This window comes from Nipponia nippon, unplaced genomic scaffold (genome assembly GCF_047370975.1).
Source record: "Nipponia nippon isolate SJK-2023a ecotype South Korea unplaced genomic scaffold, ASM4737097v1 scaffold_35, whole genome shotgun sequence".
Lineage (NCBI taxonomy): Eukaryota > Metazoa > Chordata > Aves > Pelecaniformes > Threskiornithidae > Nipponia > Nipponia nippon.
The window spans coordinates 2325807-2350363 of NW_028262353.1; the positions used below are offsets into that span (position 1 = coordinate 2325807).

The 24557-nt window shown below is 69.1% G+C and overlaps 2 protein-coding genes across 4 annotated transcripts; one reads left to right on the forward strand and one right to left on the reverse strand.

Annotated features, from left to right (window-relative positions):
* Nucleotides 1-160: 160 nt before the first annotated feature.
* On the reverse strand, nt 161-3026 carry SLC61A1 (solute carrier family 61 member 1). 3 transcript variants are annotated; one of them, XM_087771589.1, is made up of 2 exons: nt 2799-3026; nt 161-1798 (listed from the first exon to the last, which is right to left on the reverse strand). In XM_087771589.1, exon 2 carries the CDS (start codon nt 1744-1746, stop codon nt 379-381), a length of 1368 nt encoding a protein of 455 aa, XP_087627715.1. In that variant the 5' UTR covers nt 1747-1798; nt 2799-3026; the 3' UTR covers nt 161-378. The 3 variants fall into 3 exon arrangements, with proteins under 3 accessions (XP_087627715.1, XP_087627716.1, XP_087627714.1); XM_087771590.1 differs by lacking the exon at nt 2799-3026 and adding an exon at nt 2653-2786; XM_087771588.1 differs by lacking the exon at nt 2799-3026 and adding an exon at nt 2604-2731.
* Nucleotides 3027-14979: 11953 nt separating this feature from the next.
* Nucleotides 14980-23991, forward strand: RARG (retinoic acid receptor gamma). The gene is given in 9 exon segments (XM_087771612.1): nt 14980-15253; nt 18537-18685; nt 19843-19984; nt 20387-20547; nt 20680-20856; nt 20945-21149; nt 22444-22602; nt 23690-23787; nt 23790-23991. Coding segments are annotated over 9 exon segments (1311 nt in total). The 5' UTR covers nt 14980-15108; the 3' UTR covers nt 23865-23991.
* Nucleotides 23992-24557: the final 566 nt, after the last annotated feature.

The following is a 24557-nucleotide window of genomic DNA, read 5'->3' on the forward strand; positions in this document are numbered from 1 at the left end:
CAGAAACCCCCGCGCACCAGGAACAATCGTGCAAGCGCGGCTCCGCGCACCGCTGCTCGGGACAAGAAGGTTCCAGCGTGCAACTTGCACGCACGCAGACCCCCGTGGTGGGCAGGGGGGCAGATCTGGAGCAGGTTCCCCCCCCAAAACCATGTGGGGATCTGCAGAAACACCTTTTATTTTGGTTTTTTTTTTTTTTTAAAAAAAAGAGAATCCGCCTCCGCGCGTGCTTCCGACCCCCCTACCACCACGGAGGCGGCGGGGACGAGGACATTTCGGGGGTCACCAGCCACCCGGAGCGGCCACTCACCCCGTAGCAGCGGGTCAGGGTGTCCCCACGTCGTCCCTTGGTAGGGTGACACCCGTTGCAGGACCCCGTCACGGCTCAGGCGCGGCGTCGGCGGCGTCGGCCTGTCCCGGCGGCGCGGACAAGCGGAGCTCGGCGTCGTGGCGGCTGAGGGCGAAGAGGCGGCCGACGGCCAGCAGCGCCAGCAGCGCCACGGCCGCGCAGACGCCGAACATGCTCCTGGTGCCTGTCTGCCGGTCGCTGTCGTGGAGAACCAGTAAACCCAGGCAGGCCAGTAAGTTCAAAGGAAGGCGAAACCAGTTCATCACCCCCAAGCGATCCTTTTCCGGCACAACTTTCCGTCGGAGGAAACCCATGGCCGGGAAGTAGAGCCCGCAGGAGAGTTCGATGAGGAGGAAGGCGAGGAAGGACTCGGCGGGGTTCTCCTGGCCGGGGTTGGTGGAGAAGGTGAGCATGAAGAGGGAGAAGAAGAGGAGGAGGACGGCGAGGGAGAGGAGGTGGACGGGCTGGAGGTGGTAGCGCTTGGAGAGGGCCAGGCGGTAGAGCGAGGAGCCCAGCATGCTGGCGGCCATGAAGCCGGAGAAGACGATGCCCAAGGGAGCGCCGTGCGGATCCAGGACGGGGGTCCAGAGGAAGATGAAGATGTAGATGACGCTTTCAAACAGAGCCTGGATGGTGCCCAGGAGAAGGACGCGCCGGTCGGAGAGGAGGCACTTCAAACCGTCACCGCAGGTTTTGGAGAAAGCTCGTTTCTTTCCGTAGTTTTCATCCCAATTTTTGACGGCGAAGACTCCCGACAGAACCAGGAGGGGGATGGAGACCATGAACGGGGCCACCGGGCCCAAGCCCAACCACTCGGCAAAGAAATCGGCCGTCGCCCCGGCCCCCACGGCGATGACGTTGTTCCAAAAAGCTGCTCGGGAAAAGGTGACGGCGATCCACTCGGTCGGAAAATCGTACCGCTCCACGTGCTCGTGGACGTACCATGCCTCGAAGGCGGAAAAGAGCAACGCCGTGGACAATCCCCCTAAAACCCTCCCCACCGCCAAGACCAAATAATCCCGGGAGAGTTTAACCAAGCAACAAATCGAATAGGTCAAGGAAAAAAGGACGCAGGATTTTTTCCGACCCAATCGATCTACTAAAGAGGAGGAAACCAACCCAAAAAGGACGCTGGAGGCGAAGCCGCAGACGTAGAGGATGGCGATCTGTCCCTCCAGGAAGCGATAGTGCTGGTAGAGTTTGTAGAGGTAAGGTCCTTGTAGCCAGTCGGCGGCCAGGGCCGGCAAGTAGACGCGGTAGTAGCCGCGCTGGAAGCGGCGGAAGGCCGGGTTGGCGTGGTGGGGGGCGACGGCGGGGCGGGAGCGGCAGGCGGCCAGCTCCAGCGCCAGGCAGGCGGCCAGGAGGAGGGCGCAGGCGGAGTAGGAGGCGAGGAGCATGGCGGAGGGGAGGGCATCGGCATCGCCGGGTGCTGGGGGGGCTGCGGAGGTCCTGGGGAGGGGGGTCAGTGAGGCTGGGGGGGGAATGGGGGAGAGCGGCCCCCAATCAGCCCCCCGGCTCACCCCAAAAGGCGCCTCTGGCTTTGTCAGCCCCACTGAGCCCCCTGCACCCTCCTCCAGCCCCAGGGAGCCCCCTCCCCACCGAGCAGGGCCCCCCCGGCCCCTATACATCCCCCAGGGTACCCCCACAGCCTTGCCCTATATGTATCCCCCCCGCAGTCCCTCCCTGTCCCATATGGCACCATAGCCCCAGGCCCCCGGCCCCACATGCCCCCAGACCCCCACAGCCTCCCCATGACCCCATACGGTCCCCACAGGCCCCACACAGCCCCTATAGCCCCACACGGTCCACATAGCCCCCCCCAGCCCCATACAATCCCCATAGGCCCCATAGTCCCCCCCCAACCCCACACGGTCCCCATAGGCCTCATACGGTCCCCATAGCCCCCCCGGCCCCATACGGTCCCCACAGGCCCCATAGCCACCGCCCCCACAACCCCATACGGTCCCCATACGCCCCCCCATAGCCCCTTCCTGGCCCCATATGGTCTCTGTAGGCCCCATACGCTCCCCCACACACCAACCCCGGCCCCATACGCTCCCCATAGGCCCCATACGCTCCCCATACAGTCCCCATAGCCCCCCCCCAACCCCATACGGTCCCCATACGCGCCCCTCATAGCCCCCCCCGGCCCCATACGGTCCCTATAGGCTCTCCCATAGGCCCCCCCGGCCCCATACGACCCCCATAGCCCCCGCACGGTCCCCACAGGCCCCATACAGCCCCCCGGCCCCACCTGCCCCTCAGCGGGGGCAGCAGCCGCGCGCGCCGGCGCCCCCACGCACCCGCTTCCGCTTCCGCCTGGCCCCCGGCCGTTGCCGCCGCGGGTGCCGCCATCTTGGTCCGCGTCACGTGACGCGGACCCCGCACGCTTCCCCACCTCTTTCCCTTCACCTCCACCAGAGGAGGTGACCTTTCCCCTCTCGATCACCTTTGACCCCAGTACGGAGCCCTGGGGACGCCACTGGTGCGGGCCGCCAGCGGGATTTAACCCCGTTCACCGCCATCTTTGGGCCCGGCCATCTTCACCAGTTCTTTACCCAGACTTCGGAGCCGCTCGGCAACCTTCGGAGCCGCTCGGCAGCGCTCGGCAGCGTTCGTTTCAGCTCGGCGCCGCTCGGTGGCGCCCGATCGGACTCGGCGCCTCTCGGCTCGGCTCGGCTCCCCGTAGTGCCCCGCTGCAGGGCAAGGCAGGGCCGGGCAGGGCAAGGCAGGGCCGGGCAGGGCAAGGCAGGGCCGGGCAGGGCAAGGCAGGGCCGGGCAGGGCAAGGCAGGGCCGGGCAGGGCAAGGCAGGGCCGGGCAGGGCAAGGCAGGGCCGGGCAGGGCGGTGACGGTCGCGGCGGTGCAGGGCGGGGATGTGCAGCGCTGTGCAGCGCGGCTCGGCCCAGCCCGGCCCCGTGCAGCCTCCGGCTGCAGCGCACGGCGCAGCTCGGCACGGCCGCGCACGGCTGCGTTGCACGCCCTGGCGCAGCCTGGCACAGCTTATGCAGCCCTGCACGGCTGCATTGCACGGCCCAGCACAGCCATGCATGGCGGCATTGCACTCCCTGGCACGGCCATGCACGGCACGCAGCAGCTCAGCACAGCCACGCACGGCTGCGTTGCACGCCCTGGCACAGCCGTGCATGGCCCAGGACAGCCACGCATGGCACGGCACAGCTTATGCAGCCCTGCACGGCTGCATTGCACGGCCCAGCACAGCCATGCACAGGTGCATTGCACACCCTGGCACAGCCGTGCACAGCACGGTGCAGCTTGGCACAGCCATGCATGGCTGCATTGCAAGCTCCGGCACAGCCGTGCAGAGTACGGCACAGCCCAGCCACGCATGGCTGTGTTGCATGGCCCAGCACAGCCATGCACGCCCTGGCACAGCCGTGCACAGCACAGCACAGCTCGGCACAGCCATGCACAGCTGCATTGCATACCCTGGCGCAGCCGTGCATGGCCCAGCACAGCCATACGTGGCACAGCTTATGCAGCCATGCACAGCTGCATTGCAAACTCCAGCATGGCCATGCAGAGCATGGCCTGGCACAGCCCAGCAGAGCCATGCATGGCTGTATTGCATGCCCTGGCACAGCTGTGCACAGCACAGCACAGCTCGGCACAGCCATGCATGGCATTGCACGCCCTGGCACAGCCGTGCATGGCCCACCACAGCCCAGTCATGCACGACTGCATTGCACAGCCCTGCACAGCCCTGCACAGCCCTGCACAGCTGCATTGCACGCCCTGGCACAGCCGTGCATGGCCCACCACAGCCCAGCCATGCACGACTGCATTGCACAGCCCTGCACAGCTGTGCACAGGCCAGCACAGCCCAGCTGTGCACGACTGCATTGCACAGCCCAGCACAGCCCTGCACAGCTGCATTGCACGCCCTGGCACAGCCGTGCATGGCCCACCACAGCCCAGCCATGCACGACTGCATTGCACAGCCCTGCACAGCTGTGCACAGGCCAGCACAGCCCAGCTGTGCACGACTGCATTGCACAGCCCAGCACAGCCCTGCACAGCTGCATTGCACGCCCTGGCACAGCCGTGCATGGCCCACCACAGCCCAGCCATGCACGACTGCATTGCACAGCCCTGCACAGCTGTGCACAGGCCAGCACAGCCCAGCTGTGCACGACTGCATTGCACAGCCCAGCACAGCCCTGCACAGCTGCATTGCACGCCCTGGCACAGCCGTGCATGGCCCACCACAGCCCAGCCATGCACGACTGCATTGCACGCCCTGGCACAGCTGTGCATGGCCCACCACAGCCCAGCCATAGCACGGCTGCATTGTGTGGCCCAGGACAGCCCTGCACGGCGGAGCACAGCTTATGCAGCCATGCATGGCTGCACCGCACCCCCTGGCACGGCCTCGCACAGCCTCGCACGGCAAACGCAGCCGTGCCCTGCAAGGTGCCCTCCCGCGTGGGCCTGGCGCGAGGCCGCGCTGCCTTGGCGGTGCTGAGCCGCGGCGCGGCGGGGGATTAGCGGGGGGTCACGGGGGGCAGCCCCCCCCCTCCGGCACACGCTCACACGCCAGCGGCTGAGGGCAAACCCACGTGGGGCCCCGTGCACGCTGCTGGCCCCGTGCAACAGCCCCGCTGCACGTGCAGCCCCCCCCCGCGCCATGGCAGCCCCCGCTGCAGCACGGCACTGAGGGTCCCGTGCAGCTCCCCCCCCGTTGTGCAAACCCCCCGATTCCTGTGCCAATACCCCCCAGTACCCCAGGCATGGTGCAAATGCCCCAGCCCCCATGCAAATGCCCCGACCCCCGTGCACCAGCCCTGGTCCTTCTGCAAATGCCCTGACCCCTGTGCAAATACCCCCAAAGCAATTGCTCCGGTCCTTGTGCAATTGCCCCAATCCTTGTGCAAATGCCCCAGCCCCTGTGCAAATACCCCCCAAGCAATTGCTCCAGTCCTTGTGCAATTCCCCCTGCCCCCATGCAAATACCCCAGCCCCCGTGCAATTGCCTCAGCCCCTGTGCAAATACCCCAACCCCTGTGCAATTCCCCCGTCCCTGTGCAAACACCCCAACCTCTGTGCAAATACCCCAGCCCCGTGCAATTGCCCCAGCCCCGTGCAAATCCCCTGCCCCCGTGCAAACGCCCCCTCAGCCTTGCGCAGCCCGGGACTGGGGGCTCCAGCCCTGCCCGTGCCTCAGTTTCCCCATACTCACTGCAGCCGCTGGGCGCCTGCCGGGGGGGGAGCGACCCCTCACTTGGTGCTCAGTCGGGGGTGGCAGGCAGGGGAGCAGGCAGGGGAGCAGGCAGGGGGGCAGGCAGGGAGGCAGGCAGGGGAGCAGGCAGGGGGGGAGGCGGGGGAGCAGGCAGGGGTGCAAGCAGGGGGACGGCAGCACCGGGAGGGGGGACAGCAGGGTAGGGGGTGACAGGGTGGGGGGTGACACTGGGGGCAGCAGGGGGGTGACACTGAGGGTGACGGGGTGGGGGGTGACACGGGGGGTGACAGGCAAGAGGACAGCAGAGGGGGCAGCAGGCAGGGGTGCAGGCAGGGGGGCCACAGCAGGCAGGGGGGCGGGCAGGGGTGCAGCAGCAGGGGGGGGGGCAGGCAGGGGGGCCGCAGCAGGCAGGGGTGCGGGCAGGGGGGCAGCAGCAGGCGGGGGTGCAAGCAGGGGTGCAGGCAGGGGGGCCACAGCAGGCAGGGGTGCGGGCAGGGGTGCAGCAGCAGGCAGGGGGGCGGGCAGGGGTGTAGGCAGGGGTGCAGCAGCAGGCAGGGGTGTAGGCAGGGGGGCAGCAGCAGGCAGGGGGGCAGGCAGGGGGGCAGCAGCAGGTAGGGGGGCAGGCAGGGGGGCAGCAGCAGGCGGGGGTGCAGGCAGGGGGGCAGGCAGGGGGCAGCAGCAGGCAGGGGGGCGGGCAGGGGTGTAGGCAGGGGTGCAGCAGCAGGCAGGGGTGTAGGCAGGGGGGCAGCAGCAGGCAGGGGGGCAGGCAGGGGGGCAGCAGCAGGTAGGGGGGCAGGCAGGGGGGCAGCAGCAGGCAGGGGGGGGCCCCCCGCGGCGGCGGGGTGGGGGTCGCGGCCAGCCCAGCCCCATGGCGGTGCCGCCCCCCCCCCCCCCCCGCCCGGGGATTTGCGGCCCAAAGCCGCTGGGCGGGGGGGGGGGGGGGGGGGGCAGCGCCCGTGGCAGCACCCATGGGTGCGGGGGCTGGGGCCGCCCTGCTGCCCCCCCCCCGCGGTGTGACCGGCCCCACGCGGGACAGCCCACGGGGGGGGGGCGGGGGGACACGGGGAACATGGGGGACACGGGGGACACGGGGGACATGGGAGACGGGGGGACATGGGGAGCATAGGGGACACGGGGGACAGAGGGGACACAGGGGACATGGGAGTCAGGGGGACAGGGAGAGGCATGGGGGACACCGGGGGCATGGTTGGCAGAGGGGAAACAAGAGGACACGGGGGAAATCGGGGGGAGGGGAGATGGGGGGACATGGGAGGCATAGGAGACATGAGGGACATGGGGGACATGGGGGACAGAGGGGACACGGGGGGACACGGGGGACATGAGAGACAGGGAGGGACGTGGGGGACACGGGGCATAGAGGGACATAATGGGACATGGGGAACACAGGGGACATGGGGGACACGGGGGACATGGGGGGACACAGGGGACATGGGGAATATGGGGGACATAGGAGATGGGGGGACACGGGGGACACAGCAGGCAGAGAGGGACATGAGGGGACACGGGAGATGGGGGGACACGGGGATGTGGGGGGCACGGGGGGCACAGGGGACATGGGAGACGCGGGGGCCGGGAGGGGTGGGGGGGGCCATGGGATGGGGGACATGGGGCACAGGGGCCACGGGGTCTTGTGGGGACACAGGGGGACAGACAGCGCCGTGGGAGGGACACGGGGACATGGGAGGGACACGTTGGGCTGCTGGGGACGTGGGGGGACACAGGGGGGACACAGGGACGTGGCACGGGGGGGATGTGGGGGGGCACGGGGGGGACACAGGGACGTGGCATGGGGGGGACGTGGAGGACACAGGGTGACACAGGGACGTGGCACGGGAGGGACGTGGGGGACGTGGGGGGACACAGGGACATGGCACAGGGGGACACGGGGGGACACCCCTGGGGGTGGCACTGGGCTCTGCCACCCCTTCAGAGCGTGTGCGTGTGACACGCAGCTGCTACACGTGTGTGCCGGCGTGTCACCCCGGGCACGGCACACGTGCCAGCGTGTCACCACCCTGTGTGTCCCAGCCGACATGTGCCACCCTCGGTGTGCAAGCGTGTCACCCAGGGCCTGGCATGTGTGTGTGCAAGCGTGTCACCCAGGACACGCCATGCATGTGCCAGCATGTCACCTTGGACACGCCATGTCGGCGTGTGTCACCCAGGAGAGCCATGTGTGTGCAAGCGTGTCACCTAGGACACGCCATGTGTGTCACCCAGGACATGCCATGCATGTGCAAGCGTGTCACCCAGGTCATGCCATGTATGTGCCAGCATGTCACCCAGGACACGCTACACATGCAAGTGTGTCACCCAGGACACGCCATGCAGCTGTAAGCGTGTCACCTTGGACACGCCATGCTGGCATGTGTCACCCGGGACATGCCGTGTGTGCAAGCGTGTCACCCAGGACATGCCATGCAGGCGTGTGTCACCCGGGACACGCCATGCATGTGCAAGCGTGTCACCTAGGACATGCCACGCGTGTCACCCAGGACATGCCACATCCACGCACGGGCACCATCCCAGCCCCGCACCCACACAGCGTGCCCGTCTCTGCCACACGTGTCCCCACCACGCGTGTGCCCGTCCCCTCGAGGAGGTGGCTGAGCTGTGCCGAGCCGTGTCCTCGCCGTGCTGTGCCGTATCATCACTGTGCTGTGCCATGTCCTCGCCGTGCCATGCCATTTGCCGTGCCGAGCCGTGTCATCGCTGTGCCGTGCCGTGTCATCGCTGTGCCGTGCCATGTCCGAGCCGTGCCATGCCATGTCTTTGCCGTGCCGAGCCATGTCCTCGCTGTGCTGAGCCATGTCCGAGCCGTGCCGAGCCGTGTCCGAGCTGTGCCGAGCCGTGTCCTCGCTGTGCTGTGCCGTGTCATCACTGTGCCGTGCCATGTCCTCGCTGTGCCGTGCCATGTCCGAGCTGTGCCATGCCATGTCTTTGCCGTGCCGAGCCGTGTCCTCGCTGTGCTGAGCCATGTCCGAGCCGTGCCGAGCCGTGTCCTCGCCGTGCCGAGCCGTGTCCTTGCTGTGCTGTGCCGTGTCATCACTGTGCCGTGCCATCACTGTGCCGTGCCATGTCCTCGCTGTGCCGTGCCATGTCCGAGCTGTGCCATGCCATGTCTTTGCCGTGCCGAGCCGTGTCCTCGCTGTGCTGAGCCATGTCCGAGCCGTGCCGAGCCGTGTCCTCGCCGTGCCGAGCCGTGTCCTCGCTGTGCTGTGCCGTGTCATCACTGTGCCGTGCCATGTCCTCGCTGTGCCGTGCCATGTCCGAGCTGTGCCATGCCATGTCTTTGCCGTGCCGAGCCGTGTCCTCGCTGTGCTGAGCCATGTCCGAGCCGTGCCGAGCCGTGTCCTCGCCGTGCCGAGCCGTGTCCTCGCTGTGCTGAGCCATGTCCGAGCCGTGCCGAGCCGTGTCCTCGCTGTGCCGTGCTGTGTCCTCGCCGTGCTGTGCCGTGTCATCGCTGTGCCGTGCCGTGTCCTCGCCGTGCCATGCCATGTCTTTGCCATGCCGAGCCGTGTCCTCGCCGTGCCGTGCCGTGTCTTCGCCGTGCTGAGCCGTGTCCTCGCCGGCGTCGTCCTGCGGTTTGGGAAAAAATGCAGCAGGTTCCAGGACGGCGTCACATGATGGAGCGTGCAGGGCCCGGGCGGCGCACACGCACACGCACACGCACACGCGCGCGTGCCCACGGCCACGCCAGGTGAGCGGGGGTGGGGAGGGGGGGGAGGGGGCTGCTGAGTGGGGGGGGCGCGGTGAGCACCCACATGCGTGTGCGGGGCTGCGCGTGGCGGGGGAGCGCGCGTGGGTGCGTGCGTGCGTGGGTGCGCGTGGGTGCGAGCACGTGGGAGGGCGCGGCTGCGCCCCAGCGTAGGCGTGTGCGTGCGCCCGTGGGCGCCGGCCCGTCCACGCGTGTCCCGAGCGTGCAAGGCGGCGGGCGAGCCCGCGTGCACACGGGCGCGTGGGCGAGGGCCCGTGCTTGCGCGCTCACGCGTGTTGGCGCGCGGCTGCCTGCCCCGGCGCGTGCAAGGCCTCGTGTGCAAGTGTGTGCGTGGGCTCCCCCCACCCCCCCGTGCCTCAGTTTCCCCAGAGACCAGGAGGCGGGGGGAGGGGGGGAGGAGGGGGAGGGGGAGGCCGGAGGCGGGGGGAGGGGGAGCCCCCGCAGCCGATGGGGTCATGGAAAAAATTTTGGGTGGAAAAATCCCTCCCCCCGCCGCTCAATGGCGGCTTTGTTCGGGCCGGGGGCCCCGCGCGGCAGCCCCGCCCCCCGCGGGTGTGGCACGCCCCTGCCACGCCCCTGCCACGCCCCGCCCCCCCCCACCCCCCGTGCCTCAGTTTCCCCGCTGGGGCGGGCGGGGGGTGCAAGGGCGTGCAAGGGCAGCAAACGGCGTGCAAAGGAAGAAACGGGCATGCAAAGCCGTGCAAAGCCGTGCACAGACATAAACTGCTGTGCAAAACCAGCGCAAAGCCGTGCAAAGCCGTGCAAAGCCGTGGCGCGCTGGGCAATGCTTCACCATCTGTGCAAAGCCGTGCAAGGCAGCACAAGGCAGTGCAAAACCGTGGAACACCATGCAAGGCAGTGCAAAGCTGTGCAAAGACATAAACCGTCGTGCAAAACTAGTGCAAAGCCATGGAACGCTGGGTAATGCTTCTCCATCCGTGCAAGGCTGTGCAAGGCCGTGCAAAGCCGTGCAAGGCGGTGCAATGCTGTGCAGGGCCGTGCAAGGCCGTGCAGAGCTGTGCAAAGCCACGGCACATGAAGCAATGCCTCACCGTGCCACGCGATGCATGCGGAGCTGTGTGAAGGTGCGCAAAGCTGTGGTGCACGGTGGTGTGCAACACGGTGGTGCAGCGTGCAGTGCCGTGCAATGCTGTGGCATGCTGGGTAGCGTTGCACCACTCCGTGCAAGGCCGTGCAAGGCCGTGCAATGAAACACAATGCCAGGCGAAGCCATGCAATGCCATTTGAAGCTGTGCAAAGCCATTCAATGCCACAAAAACCACACGAGGCTTTGCAAAGCTGTGCAATGCCGTGCAAAGCCGTGCAATGCCGTGTAACGCCCTGCAGTGCCATGCAAAGCCACGCAAAGCAAGCCGTGCAATGCAATGCCGTGCAATGCCGTGCAAGGCCTGCAGTGCCATGCAAAGCCATGCAAAGCAAGCCATGCAATGCCATGCAAAGCCGTGCAATGCCGTTCAAAGCCGCGCAAGGCCTGCAGTGCCATGCAGAGCAAGCTGTGCAAAGCTGTGCAATGCCACGCGACGCCGTGCAATGCCGTGCAGCACCGTGCTGTGCAAATGCAGTGCCTCCCCAGGCAGGGAACCCCCTAACGGAGGTTTCCAGCCAAGTGCCTGGCTGAGATTGAGACTCACTGGGGGACCCCGCCCCCCCCGCCCCCCCCCACCGCCGTCCTGCGCCCACGGGACCCCCGGGTGGGGCTGCCGTGGGTGGGAGTGGCGCACCCATGGGTGGGTGCAGCTGGCGGGGGGGGGGGGGCAGGAATGCAGCCGGGCGGGTGCTGCCGGCACAGGCCTCGCACGCCCTCGCACGCCCGCGCCTGCGGGGACCCGCCGGCGGCCACACGCCGCAGGGCACGGTGGGGCGGGCACGCGCGTGTGCGATCGCACAGGCAGTCGTGCATGGGCACGCACGCTCGTACATGGTTTTGCACCCCGGTTCGTTCCTTGACGCACTTGGGCACGCTCGGGCACGCTCACACCCACTCGTGCACACTCGTGCATGCTCGCACACATTTGTGCACGCTCGCACCCACTTGTGCACGCTCGTGCCCTCTCTTCCATGCCTGCAGACACTCGTGCACGCTCGCAGACACTTGTGCACGCTCACACCCGCTCGCTCGTGCACGCTCACACACGCTCCCCACCCTCTCCCCCCCATCCCGGGGGAGCTCCGGGTGCCCCCGGCCCCACGGGAGGGACCCAGGCATCTGGGACGAGCCCTGCCCGCAGGCTCTGCCTGCTCCTGCCTGCTCCTGCCTGGCCTGCCAGGCCTGCTCTGCCCTGCCTGTCCCTGCCTGCCCCTGCCCTGTCCCCGCCTATGCCATGGCCGTCCCTCCCTGTCTCCTGCCTTAGCCCCTGCCCGTCCCTGCCTGTGCCCTGGCCATCCCTGCCTGTCCCCTGCCTGTCCCCTGTCACTCCCTGCCTGCCCTCCCTCCCCTGCCTGTCCCTGCCAGGTCCATCCCTGCCGGTCCTGCCTGTGCCATGGGGGTCCCTCCCCATCCTGCCTGCTCCTGCCTGCCCCTGCCTGTCCCTGCCTGCACGAGGCCCCCCGCACGCTGCCGGTGCCCCTGGGACACACGCGTGTCTGTGTGACGCCCCGTGACGCCCCGTGAGCGGCGGGGGCCTTGGCGTGACACCCCTCCCTCCCATGATGCTCCAGGGTGCGGGTTGGCGTGACCCACGGCGGGGGCCTCGCACACGCGCGTGCGAGGGGCCCCGTGGCACCCCCCGCCCAGCCTGGAGCCTGCAGGGCGTCACACGCACCTGGTGTGCAAGCTCCTCGCACGAGCGTTGGGACGTGCACGGGGACGCTGGCCCTGGGCGGGAGCACGCTGCTCACGACGGCCGTGCAAGCCTGGCACCAGCCCCTTGTGCAACCCTTGCACTAACCCCCTGTGCAACCCTTGCACCAACTCCCCATGCAACCCTTGCACCAACACCCCGTGCAACCCTTGCACCAACTCCCCATGCAACCCTTGCACCAACACCCCATGCAACCCTTGCACCAACACCCCGTGCAACCCTTGCACCAACCACTTGTGCAAGCCTTGCACCACCACCCCGTGCAACCCTTGCACCACCACCCTGTGCAACCCTTGCACAGACCCCCCCCACCCCCTCGCACGCCCCCGTGTCCCCTCGCACGGCTCCCCACTGCCTGGGCCCTCTGGTGTGGCCCTGCACGAGGGCGTGCGAGGGGCGTGCGAGGGGTGTGCAAGGGGCGTGCGAGGGCGTGCAAGGGGGTGGGGGGGGTCTTTTGGGGGCCCCCACGTGGCACCGGGGTGCACAAGGGCGTCCCCTCCCCGAGGGCCCCGGGACGGGCACACGCACGGGGACACAGGGACACGGGGGTGGCCCAGGGTGGCCCAAGGGGACATGAATGAGAGGAGGTGGGGTGGCACGGGGGGGACACGGGGGGGACACGGGGGGGGATGGGGAGATGGGGGGGCACATGGGGGACATGGGGGACACATGGGGGGACACGGGGCGGCACAGGGAGACATGGGGGGACATGGGGTGGCACGGGGGACACAAAGGACACAGATGGGGGACAGGGGGTGTCATGGGGACATGGGGGGAGCACAGGGTGACACGAAGGACACACATGGGGGACATGGGGTGGTACAGGGGGACATGGGGGGACGTGGGGTGGCATGGGGGGACACACATGGGGGACACATGGGGGACATGGGGTGGCACAGAGGGACATGGGGGACAGGGGGTGGCATGGGGACATGGGGAACACATGGGGGACAGGGGGTGGCACAGGGGGGACATGGGGGGACAGGGGGTGGCATGGGGACATGGGGAACACATGGGGGACAGGGGGTGGCACAGGGGGGACATGGGGGGACAGGGGGTGGCATGGGGACATGGGGAACACGTGGGGGACAGGGGGTGGCACAGGGGGGACATGGGGGGACAGGGGGTGGCATGGGGACATGGGGAACACGTGGGGGACAGGGGGTGGCACAGGGGGGACATGGGGGGACAGGGGGTGGCATGGGGACATGGGGAACACGTGGGGGACAGGGGGTGGCACAGGGGGGACATGGGGGGACAGGGGGTGGCATGGGGACATGGGGAACACGTGGGGGACAGGGGGTGGCACAGGGGGGACATGGGGGGACAGGGGGTGGCATGGGGACATGGGGAACACGTGGGGGACAGGGGGTGGCACAGGGGGGACATGGGGGGACAGGGGGTGGCATGGGGACATGGGGAACACATGGAGGACAGGGGGTGGCACAGGGGGACATGGGGGGACGCAGAGGGGGACACGGGTGGCAGGAGGGGGAGATGGAGGTGACGGGGGCACAGGGGGACGTGGGGGGACACGGCTGGGTGCTGGGGGGTGGCATGGCGACTGGGGGGACTGGGAAAGGTGACAAGAAGGCTGGGAGGGACTGGGTGAAGTGACATGGGGACTGGAAGGACTGCAAGGGACTGGGAGGGACTGGGGAAGGTGCCATGGGGACTGGGAGGACTGGAAGGGACTGGGGAAGGTGACATGAGGACTGGGAGGGACTGGGGGAGGTGATGTGGGGACTGGGAATACTGGGAGGACTGTGAGGGACTGGGGAAGGTGACATGGGGACTGGGAGGGACTGAGTGAAGTGACAGGGGGACTGGGAGGACTGGGAGAAGTGGGAGGGACTGGGGAAGGTGACATGGGGACTGCGAGAAGTGGGAGGGACTGGGGAAGGTGGCATGGGGACTGGGAGAAGTGGGAGGGACTGGGGAAGGTGACATGAGGACTGGAAGGGACTGGGGGAAGTGACATGGGGACAGGGAGTACTGGGAGGACTGGGAGGACTGGGAGGGACTGGGGAGATGACATGGGGACTGGGAGGACTGGGAGGGACTGGGGAGATGACATGGGGTCTGGGAGGACTCAAAGGGATGGGAGGAGGTGACATGGGGACTGGGAGGACTGGAAGGACTGGGAGGGACTGGGGAAGGTGCCATGAGAACTGGGAGGACAGGGAGGGATGGGACGTGGTGACAGGGGACTGAGAGGACTGGGAGGACTGGGAGGGACTGGAAAAGGTGCCATGGGGACTGGGAGGGACTGGGGGGATGGCATTGGGACTGGGAGGACTTGGAGGGACTGGGGAGATGACATGGGGACTGGGAGGACTGGGAGGGACTGGAGAAGGTGCCATGGGGACTGGGAGGACTGGGGAGGGGACATGGGGACTGGGAGGACTGGGAGGACTGGGAGGGACTGGGGAGGTGACGTGGGGACTGGGAGGACTGGGAGCGACTGGGGAAGGTGCCATGGGGACTGGGAGGGACTGGGGAGATGACATGGGGACTGAGAGGACTGGGAGGGACTGGAGAAAGTGCCATGGGGACTGGGAGGACTGGGAGGGACTGGGGAGATGACATGGGGACTGGGAAGACTGGGAGCGACTGGGGAAGGTGCCATGGGGACTGGGAAGACTGGGAGCGACTGGGGAAGGTGCCATGGGGACTGGGAGGGACTGGGGAGGGGACACGGGGACTGGGAGAAGTGGGAGGACTGGGAGGGACTGGGAGAGACTGGGGAGGTGACACGGGGGCTGGGGGCGGGTCGGGACCCCCCCCTGCTGTACGTGTGTCACCGTGTGTGTGCGTGTGTCACCCTCCGGGCCCCGCCCCCTCCAGGCCCCGCCCCTCCGGGCCCCGCCCCGTGCCGGTCGCTGGGGCCGCGGGGCCGGGCCGGGCCGCGCCGCACCCGGGGCCGGGGCCGGGGCCGGGGCCGGGATCGGGGCCGCGGGGCCGGGGCTCCGGTCCGGTCCGGTGCCCCCCGCCGCCGCCATGTACGACTGCCTGGAGGCGCTGGCGGGGCCGCGGCGGCTGCACGACGTGACGAACCGCGGGGCCTGCGCCCTGCGCAAGGCGGGGTACGGGCCGCGCTGCGGGGCCCTGCCGCCCTTCGCCTGGCCGCCGCCCGCCCGCCGCGGTACGGGGAGCCGGGGGCGCGAGTGGGCGGGGGGGAGCGTGAGTGGGGGTGAAAGTGTCCGTGAGTGGGGGTGAAGTGTCCCTGAGTGGGGGTGAGCGTGTCCGTGGGTCCGGGGGAGGGGGTGAGGGGGTCGTGAGTGGGTGGGGGGGAGCGTGAGTGGGCGTGAAAATGTCCGTGAGTGGGGGTGAAAGTGTCCCTGAGTGGGGGTGAGCGTCTCCGTGGGTGTCCGTGGGTCCGGGGGAGGGGGTGAGGGGGTCGTGAGTGGGCGGGGGGAGCGTGAGTGGGCGTGAAAATGTCCGTGAGTGGGTGTGAAAGTGTCCCTGAGTGGGGGTGAGCGTCTCCGTGGGTCCGGGGGGTGGTGTGAGGGGGTCGTGAGTGGGCGGGGGGGAGCGTGAGTGGGCGTGAAAATGTTCGTGAGTGGGTGTGAAAGTGTCCCTGAGTGGGGGTGAGTGTGTCCGTGGGTCGGGGGGAGGGGGTCGCGAGTAGGCGTGTGTGGAGGGGAGTGGGCGTGAAAATGTCCGTGAGTGGGTGTGAAAGTGTCCCTGAGTGGGTGTGAGTGTGTCTGGGGGGCGGGGAGGGGGTGAGGGGGGTCGTGAGGGGGCGGGGGGGAGTGTGAGTGGGCGTGAAAATGTCCGTGAGTGGGTGTGAGTGTGTCTGTGACTCTTTGGGAGTGGGTGTGAAAATGTCGGGGAGTGGGTGTGAAAATGTCGGTGAGTGGGTGTGAGGGAGTGTGAAAGTGTCCGTGAGTGGGGGTGAGTGTGTCTGCGGGTGTCTGTGGCTCCGGGGAAGGGGGTGAGTGAGGGTGTCGCGAGTGGGAGTGGGTGTTTGTGGGTGTGAAAGTGGCCAGGAGTGGGGGTGAAAGTGTCCCTGAGTGGGGGTGAGTGTGTCCGTGGGTCCGGGGGAGGGCGGGAGGGGGTCGCGAGTGGGCACAGGTGAGTGTAAGTGGGTGTGAAAATCTCCGTGAGTGGGGGTGGGGGTGTCCGTGGCTCCGTGGGGGGGTGAGGGTGTCCCGAGTGGGTGTGCGAGAGCGAGTGTGAGTGCCTGAGCGTGTGACTCGGGGGGTGGAAGCGTCCGTGGGTGAGGGTGTCACGAGTGGGGGTGGGGGAGCGGGCGGGTGTGCGGGCGTTCGGGTGTGGGGTGACGTGCGTGGGTGTGGAAACCTGGGTGTGTGCGTGTGTGACGCGGGGGCAGTGTGGAAAATGGGGAGGGGGGTGCGTGGGGGGGGTGGGTGTGTTTGACACACACCCCCCCCCCGTGACACCCACCCACCCAGGAGGGACCCGGGGGGGACTGGGGTCGCACTGGTTGGGGGGGGGCGACAGGAGGGACACGAGTGGGGGGGGATGGGGAACGCTTTGGGGGGACCCGGTTGGGGGGGGGGGGGCGTGGGGATCGGGACCCGATTTGGGGGGGGGGGCAGGGACGTGGACCCACGAGGGACCCCTTTTGTTGGGGGGGTGGGGGGGTTGGACCCGATTCGGGGGCACGGGGCCCCGGACCCACTCGGGGGGGGGGCAGCGGTAGGGACCCGCTTTGGGGCCGGACACCCCACGGGGGGGCCACGGGGGAACCCCCCCTTGGAAATGTGGGCACAGACCGGGGGGGGGGTCCCAGCACTTCGGGGGGGGCTGGCGAGGCAGCGGGACCCCCCCAATCCCCCCCCCCCCCCGGTGCCCACGGGCGGGGCGCCCCCCCCTTCCCCCGTGTCGTCCCCCCCTCCCTTCCCAGCTCCCCGGCCCAACTGGTTCCAGTCCGGGGCTGCCGCACCCGCCCGGCGCTGCCAATGTGGCACTTAACCCCTGCGGGGCCGCCCCAAAACCGGCCTCACCCCCCGGGGGGGCTGGGGGGGCGCTGGGGGGGCCCCCCCACTTCAGCCGGGCGGGGGGGAGGGGGTAGCAGCCCCCCGCTTGGGGGGGCCCCCCTGCGCCCCCCAAATTTGGCTCCACGGAGGGCGGGGGGGAACACACGCCGCTGGTTTGGACCCAAGCGGCCCCCCAAAAGTGAGGGGGGGGTTTGGGGGGGTCCCCACAGTGTGGTGCCCCCCCCCAAGGAGTTGTGGCTCCCCCCCCGGGTGTTTTTGGGGTGCTGGTTCTTTTTTTTGGGGGGGGGGGGTGCCTGGATTTGGGTCAGACCCCCCCAAATAAACCGTAGCCTTGAGGGGAAACTGAGGCACGGGGAGGGGGACCCCAATGTGCCCCCCCCCCCCCCAAAAAAACCCACCTCCACCCCCCAGCACCCTCCGTGGCACCCCAACAGCACCCGGGGGGGCCACATCCAGCTCCCCCCCTCAACTTGGGGTCCCCCCACCGGGGTCCCCACGGCTGGGGGGGGGCGGGGGGGGGGGCACCCACACGCCCCCCCCCCCCCCCCCCCCCCTTGCACGAGGGGCGCGCGAGGCGGGCGTGCGAGGGGGTGCGCAGGGTGTGGCGCCCGGTTGCGGTTGCGTTGCCAGGGCGGGGGGGGCCCTGTTTGTTTTTTGGGTGACCATGGTGCGTGTGCGTGCGTGCGCACACACGTGTGCGAGGCGGGGGGGGGGGGGGGGCTCTGTGTCCGTGTGTCTGTCCGTGTGTCTGTCCGTGTCCCCCCCCCCCCCCGGCCCAGCTGCAACCGTTTTGGGGCCGGTTATAAATGGGCTGTTTGACGCCGGGCGAGGGCAGGAATTTCCTCAATTTCAGCAATTTTGGCTTCTTTTTTTTTTTTTTTTTTATAAAAAAACCACACACACACAAACCTCACCCCCACCCCCACCCGCCCGCGGGGCAGGGTGGGGTCCGTGTGTGTGTCCCCCCCCCCTCGCCACCGGTGCCCGTCCCCCCCCCGCCTGCCACCGCCCCACGGTAGCACCCTGGGGGGATTTGGGGGGGCTGGGACCCCCCCAACCCCTGGGGTTTGGGGTTGAGGGGGCCCTGGGAAAGCGGGGGGGGACATGGGGACACTTGGGGGGTGGGGGTGCTGGGGTGCACCCCCCCCCCCCAGCCTTGTCTCCTCATTGTCCCCCCCTCCGTCCCCAGCTGTCCCCCATCCCTCGGTGTCTCCCCCCCGAGGTTGGACGCAGCTCCCTGGGCACAACCCGTGGGGCTCCCTGCCCCCCTCCCACCCCACGGGGACCCCCCCCCCCGTGGCTCGCACGAGCAGGGCGGGGGCAACCAGCCCCCCCCGCCCCGTGCCTCAGTTTCCCCCCCCAGCAACAGGAGGTGGTGGCAGCTCCCAGCTTTGGGGGGGCTCATGCAGGTAGGGGGGTCTCCGGCAGCTGCCTGACCCCCCGTGCCCCCCCCCCCCGCAGCCGTGGAGACCCAGAGCCGGAGCGCGGAGGAGATGGTGCCCAGCTCGCCCTCGCCGCCCCCCCCGCCCCGCGTCTACAAGCCCTGCTTCGTCTGCAGCGACAAGTCCTCGGGCTACCACTACGGCGTCAGCTCCTGCGAGGGCTGCAAGGTGGGGGGGGGCACTGGGGAGCCTTGCTGGGGGCACTGGGGGGACCTGGGGACACTGGGGAGCCTTGCTGGGGGCACTGGGGACTCCCCCTGGGCACTGGGGAGCCTTGCTGGGGGCACTGGGGAGACCCAAGGGCATTGGGGAGCCTTGCTGGGGGCACTGGGGAGACCCCTGGGCACTGGGGAGCCCCGGGGGCACTGGGGAGCCTTGCTGGGGGCACTGGGGGGCTGGCACTGGGGAGACCCCCCAAGCACTGGGGAGCCTTGCTGGGGACACTGGGGAGACCCAGGGGCTCTGGGGAGCTTTGCTGGGGGCACTAGGGAGGCCCAGAGGCACTGGGGAGCCTTGCTGGGGGCACTGGGGAGAGCCCCCCTGGGCACTGGGGAGCTGGTAGTGGGTAGCCTTGCTGGGGAGCCCCCCTGGGGGCACTGGGGAGCCTTACTGGGGGGAGTACGGAGCCCCAGGGCCACTGGGGAGCCTTGCTGGGGGCACTGGGGAGCTGGCACTGGGGAGACCCCCCGAGCACTGGGGAGCTTTGCTGGGGGCATTGGGGAGACCCGGGGGCACTGGGGAGCCTTGCTGGGGGCACTGGGGGGATCCCCAGGCACTGGGGAGCCTTGCTGGGGGCACTAGGGAGACCCAGGGGCACTGGGGAGCTTTGCTGGGGGCACTGGGGGGATCCCCAGGCACTGGGGAGCCTTGCTGGGGGCACTAGGGAGACCCAGGGGCACTGGGGAGCTTTGCTGGGGGCACTGGGGAGACCCAGGGGCACTGGGGAGCCCCCCAAGCACTAGGAACCCCCCCGGGGGTACTGGGGAGCAGCCCATGGGCACTGGGGAGCCCACCTGGGGGTGCTGGGGAGCCTTACTGGGGGGACTGGGGAGCTGGTAGTGGCTAGGCTTGCTGGGGGGCACTGGGGAGCCCTCCCGGGGGCACTGGGGAACCTTGCTGGGGGCGACTGGGGAGCCCTCCTGGGCACTGGGGAGCTGGTAGTGGGTAGTCCTGCTGGGGGGCACTGGGGAACCTTGCTGGGGGCGACTGGGGAGCCCTCCTGGGCACTGGGGAGCCTCACTGGGGGTCACTGAGGAGCTGGGACAGGGGGATCCCAGTCGGGGGGACTGGGGCCCCCCCATCACCCCCCCATGTCCCCCCCCCAGGGCTTTTTCCGCCGCAGCATCCAGAAGAACATGGTGTACACGTGCCACCGGGAGAAGAACTGCCAGATCAACAAGGTGACGCGCAACCGCTGCCAGTTCTGCCGCCTCCAGAAGTGCTTCGAGGTCGGCATGTCCAAGGAAGGTGCGCCGGGGTCCCGGGGGGGGTCCCCGGGGGGGGGACACCCCGCTGTCCCCCCTCCCCGGCCATCACCGACGTCGTGCCGGCTCTGTCCCCGCGGCGCTGGGCACCCTCGGGGAGGGGGTTCCTGTCCCCTGGGAGGATTTGGGGCTGGGGGGGGGATGCAGGCAGGGCTGGTGCCCGCCCTGGGGTTGGGGGGGCTTTGGGGGTGCCCCCACCCCGGCGTGGCGGGGGGCTTGGCACCCCCTCCGCCCGCGTCGTGCCGTATGCGGACATCCTGCTCGCGCAGCCCGTCCCCGCGCAAAAAGGCCGGGAAACCCCGCTTGGGGAGGGGACGGGGGGCACCCCCAGACCCCCCCCCTCACCCTCCGCACCCCAAAACTCTCCGCACCCCCCCTTCTGCAGCCGTCCGCAACGACAGGAACAAAAAGAAGAAGGAGGTGAAGGAGGAGGTGACGGCGGAGAGCTACGAGCTGAGCCCCGAGCTGGAGGAACTGGTCCAGAAGGTCAGCAGAGCCCACCAGGAGACCTTCCCCTCCCTCTGCCAGCTGGGCAAGTACACCACGGTGAGCACCGCGGCGGCCGCCGGCGCGGGGAGGGGACGCCGGCACGGGGACGGGACGCCGGCGCGGGGACAACGCCGGGGTTGAGTCCCTTTGGTTGTGTGTGTCGTCCCCCCCCCCCTCCCCCCCTCGCAGAACTCGAGCGCTGACCACCGGGTGCAGCTGGACCTGGGGCTGTGGGACAAGTTCAGCGAGTTGGCCACCAAGTGCATCATCAAAATCGTGGAGTTTGCCAAGCGCTTGCCCGGCTTCACCGCCCTCAGCATGGCCGATCAGATCACCCTGCTCAAGGCCGCCTGCCTCGATATCCTGGTGAGGGTCTCGGGGGGGGGGGGGGGTGCGGCGGGGGGGGAGGGGGGTGCCCCGCGCCGGTCCCGACCGCGTCCCCCCCTCCCTGTAGATGCTGCGGATCTGCACGCGCTACACGCCGGAGCAGGACACCATGACCTTCTCGGACGGGCTGACGCTGAACCGGACGCAGATGCACAACGCCGGCTTCGGGCCCCTCACCGACCTGGTCTTCGCCTTCGCCGGGCAGCTGCTGCCGCTGGAGATGGACGACACCGAGACCGGGCTGCTCAGCGCCATCTGCCTCATCTGCGGAGGTGGGGGACAAAGGGGGACGCGGGGGCCCTCCGGGCCAGGGGTTAGCGGGGACACGGGGATGTCTGAGCCAGGAGGTAGCAGGGACATGGGGACAGAGGGACACGGGGACATGGGCATGTCTGAGCCAGGAGGTAGCAGGGACAGAGGGACACAGAGACATGGGGACCTCTGGGTCAGGAGGTAGTGGGGACATGGGGACAGAGGGACATGGGGACACGGGCATGTCTGGGCCAGGAGGTAGCAGGGACATGGGGACACAGGGACATGGGGACACAGGAACCTCTGGGCCAGGAGGTAGCAGGGACATGGGGACCCTCTGAGTCAGGAGGTAGCGGGGATGTGGGGACAGAGGGACATGGGGACACAGGGACCTCTGGGCCACAAGGCAGTGGCGACATGGGGACCCTCTGAGTCAGGAGGTAGCAGGGACATGGGGACAGAGGGACACGGGGATATGGGGGCCTCCAGGCCAGGGGGTAAAGCGGACACAGGGACCTCTGGGTCAGGAGGTAGCGGGGACATGGGGACAGAGGGACATGGGGACACGGGGACCTCTGGGCCAGGGGTAGCAGGGACATGGGGACCTCTGGGCCACAAGGCAGTGGGGACATGGTGACATGGGGACCTCCAGGCCAGGAGGTAGTAGGAATGTGGGGACACAGGGACCTCTGGAGCAGGAGGTAGCAGGGACATGGGGACCTTGAGGCCAGGATGCCGTGGGGACGTGGAGACACAGGGACGTGGGGACCTCTGGGCCACGAGGCAGTGAGGACATGGGGACACAGGGACACGGGGACACGGGGACCTCTGGGCCAGGAGTCAATGGGGACATGGGGACTTCCAGATCAGGAGGCAGCAGGGACGTGGGGACACAGGGGGCCTCAGGTCCAGGAGGTAGCAGGGACAGAGGGACACGGGGACCTCTGGGCCGGGAGACAGCGGGGACATGGAGATGCAGGGACATGGGGACCTCTGGGCCTGGGGACAGCAGGGACGCAGGGACCACCGGGCCAGGAGGCAGCTGGGACATGGGGACACAGGGACGTCGGGGTCAGGAGGCAGCAGGGATGCGGGGACACAGGGACCTCGGGGCCAGGACGTGGGACATGGACCCCACCAGCCCAGGAAGCACCGGGGCCTTGGGGACACGGGGACCGGGAGCCAGCAGGGCCGCCCGGGACACCCCGCAGACGCCAAGCTCAGGGTCATGACCATCAGACGAGGGGACAGAGAGGACAGAGGGGGGTGACAGACGCTGGTGACCCCCCAACTGTGTCGTGTCCCCCCCCCAAGACCGCATGGACCTGGAGGAGCCGGAGAAGGTGGAGAAGCTGCAGGAGCCGCTGCTGGAGGCGCTGAAGGTGTACGCGCGCCGGCGCCGGCCGCGCCAGCCCCACATGTTCCCCCGCATGCTGATGAAGATCACCGACCTGCGCGGCATCAGCACCAAGGGTGAGGGGGGACCCCCCGGGACCCCCTCCGGGGACCCCCCCGGGGAACCCCCCCGAGGACCCCCAGGCCTGGGGAGCTCGCGGCGGGGAGGGTTGGAGGGGGGGAGAGGGGGAAGGACCGCGGTGGGGAAGGTCGCGGGGAAGCGAGCAGGGGAAAATTGGGTGCTTGGGGGGGGCGCTCGCGTGGGGGAGGCTCGCAGGGAGATGCTTGCATGGGGGATGCTCGCAGGGATGCTCGCATGGGGGAAGTTTGCAGAGATGCTCGCGTGGGGGATGCTCGCATGGGGGAAGCTCACGTGGGGAAGCTCGCAGGGAGATGTTTGCATGGGGGAAGCTCGCAGGGAGATGCTCGCAGGGATGCTCGTGTGGGGGATGCTTGTGGGGGAAGCTCACAGGGGGAAGCTCACAGAGATGCTGTCGCGGGGGAAGCTCGCAGGGAACTGCTTGCAGGGATGCTCACGTGGGGGACGCTCGCAGGGATGCTTGCATGGGAGAAGCTTGCAGGGAGATGCTTGCAGCGATGCTCACATGGGGGATGCTCGCATGGAGGAAGCTCGCAGGGATGCTTGTGTGGGGGAGGCTCGCAGGGATGCTTGCGTTGGGGAAGCTCGCACGGGGGAAGCTCGCAGGGAGGAAGCTCGTAGGGAGAAGCTCGCAGGGATGCTCGCATGGGGATGCTCGCAGGGATGCTCGCACGGGGGAAGCTCGCACGGGGGAAGCTCGCAGGGAGGAAGCTCGTAGGGAGAAGCTCGCAGGGATGCTCGCATGGAGGAAGCTCGCAGGGATGCTCGCATGGGGAAGGTTGCAGGGATGCTCGCAGGGATGCTCGCATGGGGGAAGCTCGCGGGGGGAAGCTGTTGCGGGTGGGGGGTGCTCAGCGGGGCTTGCTCGCGCGGGGAAGCTTGCGGGGAGGTTGCAGGGATGCCTGCAGGGAAGCTCACGGGGAGATGCTCGCGGGGGAAACTTGGGGGGCTCGGAGGGGCTCGGGGGGGGTTGGAGCTCTCGGGGGGGGGGGGGGTGAAGCTGGCAGGGGGTGGGAGCTGGCGGGGGCGCGGCCCTCGGCTGACGGGGGGGGGGGGGTCCCGCAGGCGCGGAGCGAGCCATCACGCTGAAGATGGAGATCCCGGGGCCGATGCCCCCCCTGATCCGGGAGATGCTGGAGAACCCCGAGATGTTCCAGGAGGAGGAGGCGGCGGCGCGGCCCCCCCGCCCCCGGAGCCCCCCGCCCCCGGACAGCCCCCCGGGCCCCCCGCCTCCCCGTAGCCCCCTGCCCACGCCGGGGGGGCCCCCCGTAACCCCCCGCCGGGCCTGGACACTCACAACTGCCTTCCAGGGCCCCCCCCGCCTTGCTCCGGGGATGGGGGGGCCCCTACAGAGCCCCCCCCCCAAATCTGGGGGGGCTCCAGAGACTGACGGAGCCGGCCCGGGGGGGACCCCGCGGCCCAGCTATTGCCTTAAGCTGGGGGGCCCGGGGGGGCCCCCCCACCCCAACCTCAGCTTCACGCCAAAGCCCCCCCCCCCCCCGCCCAGCCCCGCTGCCGCCCCCCCCCTTGTATCGGGGGGGGATTTCAGGGGGCACCGATGGACAGAAATCGCCCCCCCCCCCCCCAAATTACCGCCTGGCGCCCCTTGCCGTGCCCCCCCCCCCGAGCCGGGGGGGACCCAGGCGCCCGGGACCTTATTTATTGGAAACAGGGTGGATTTGGGGGGGGGGCACCCCCATTTCCCCCCCCCCTCCCCGGGCACTGCTGGGGCGCAGGCAGGACCCCCCCCAATTCGGGGAGGGGGGGGGGCATTTTATTTGCTGGTTTATTTTATACTGGGGGGGCTGCTTGTGGGTTTTGCTTTTTGACGCTGTTGGGGTGGGGGGACCCCAAAAATCTCCCCCCGCTCCCCCCCCAGCACAGAACACTATAGAGACCAAAGATGGGGGGGCACAAGGTGCCCCCCCCCCCA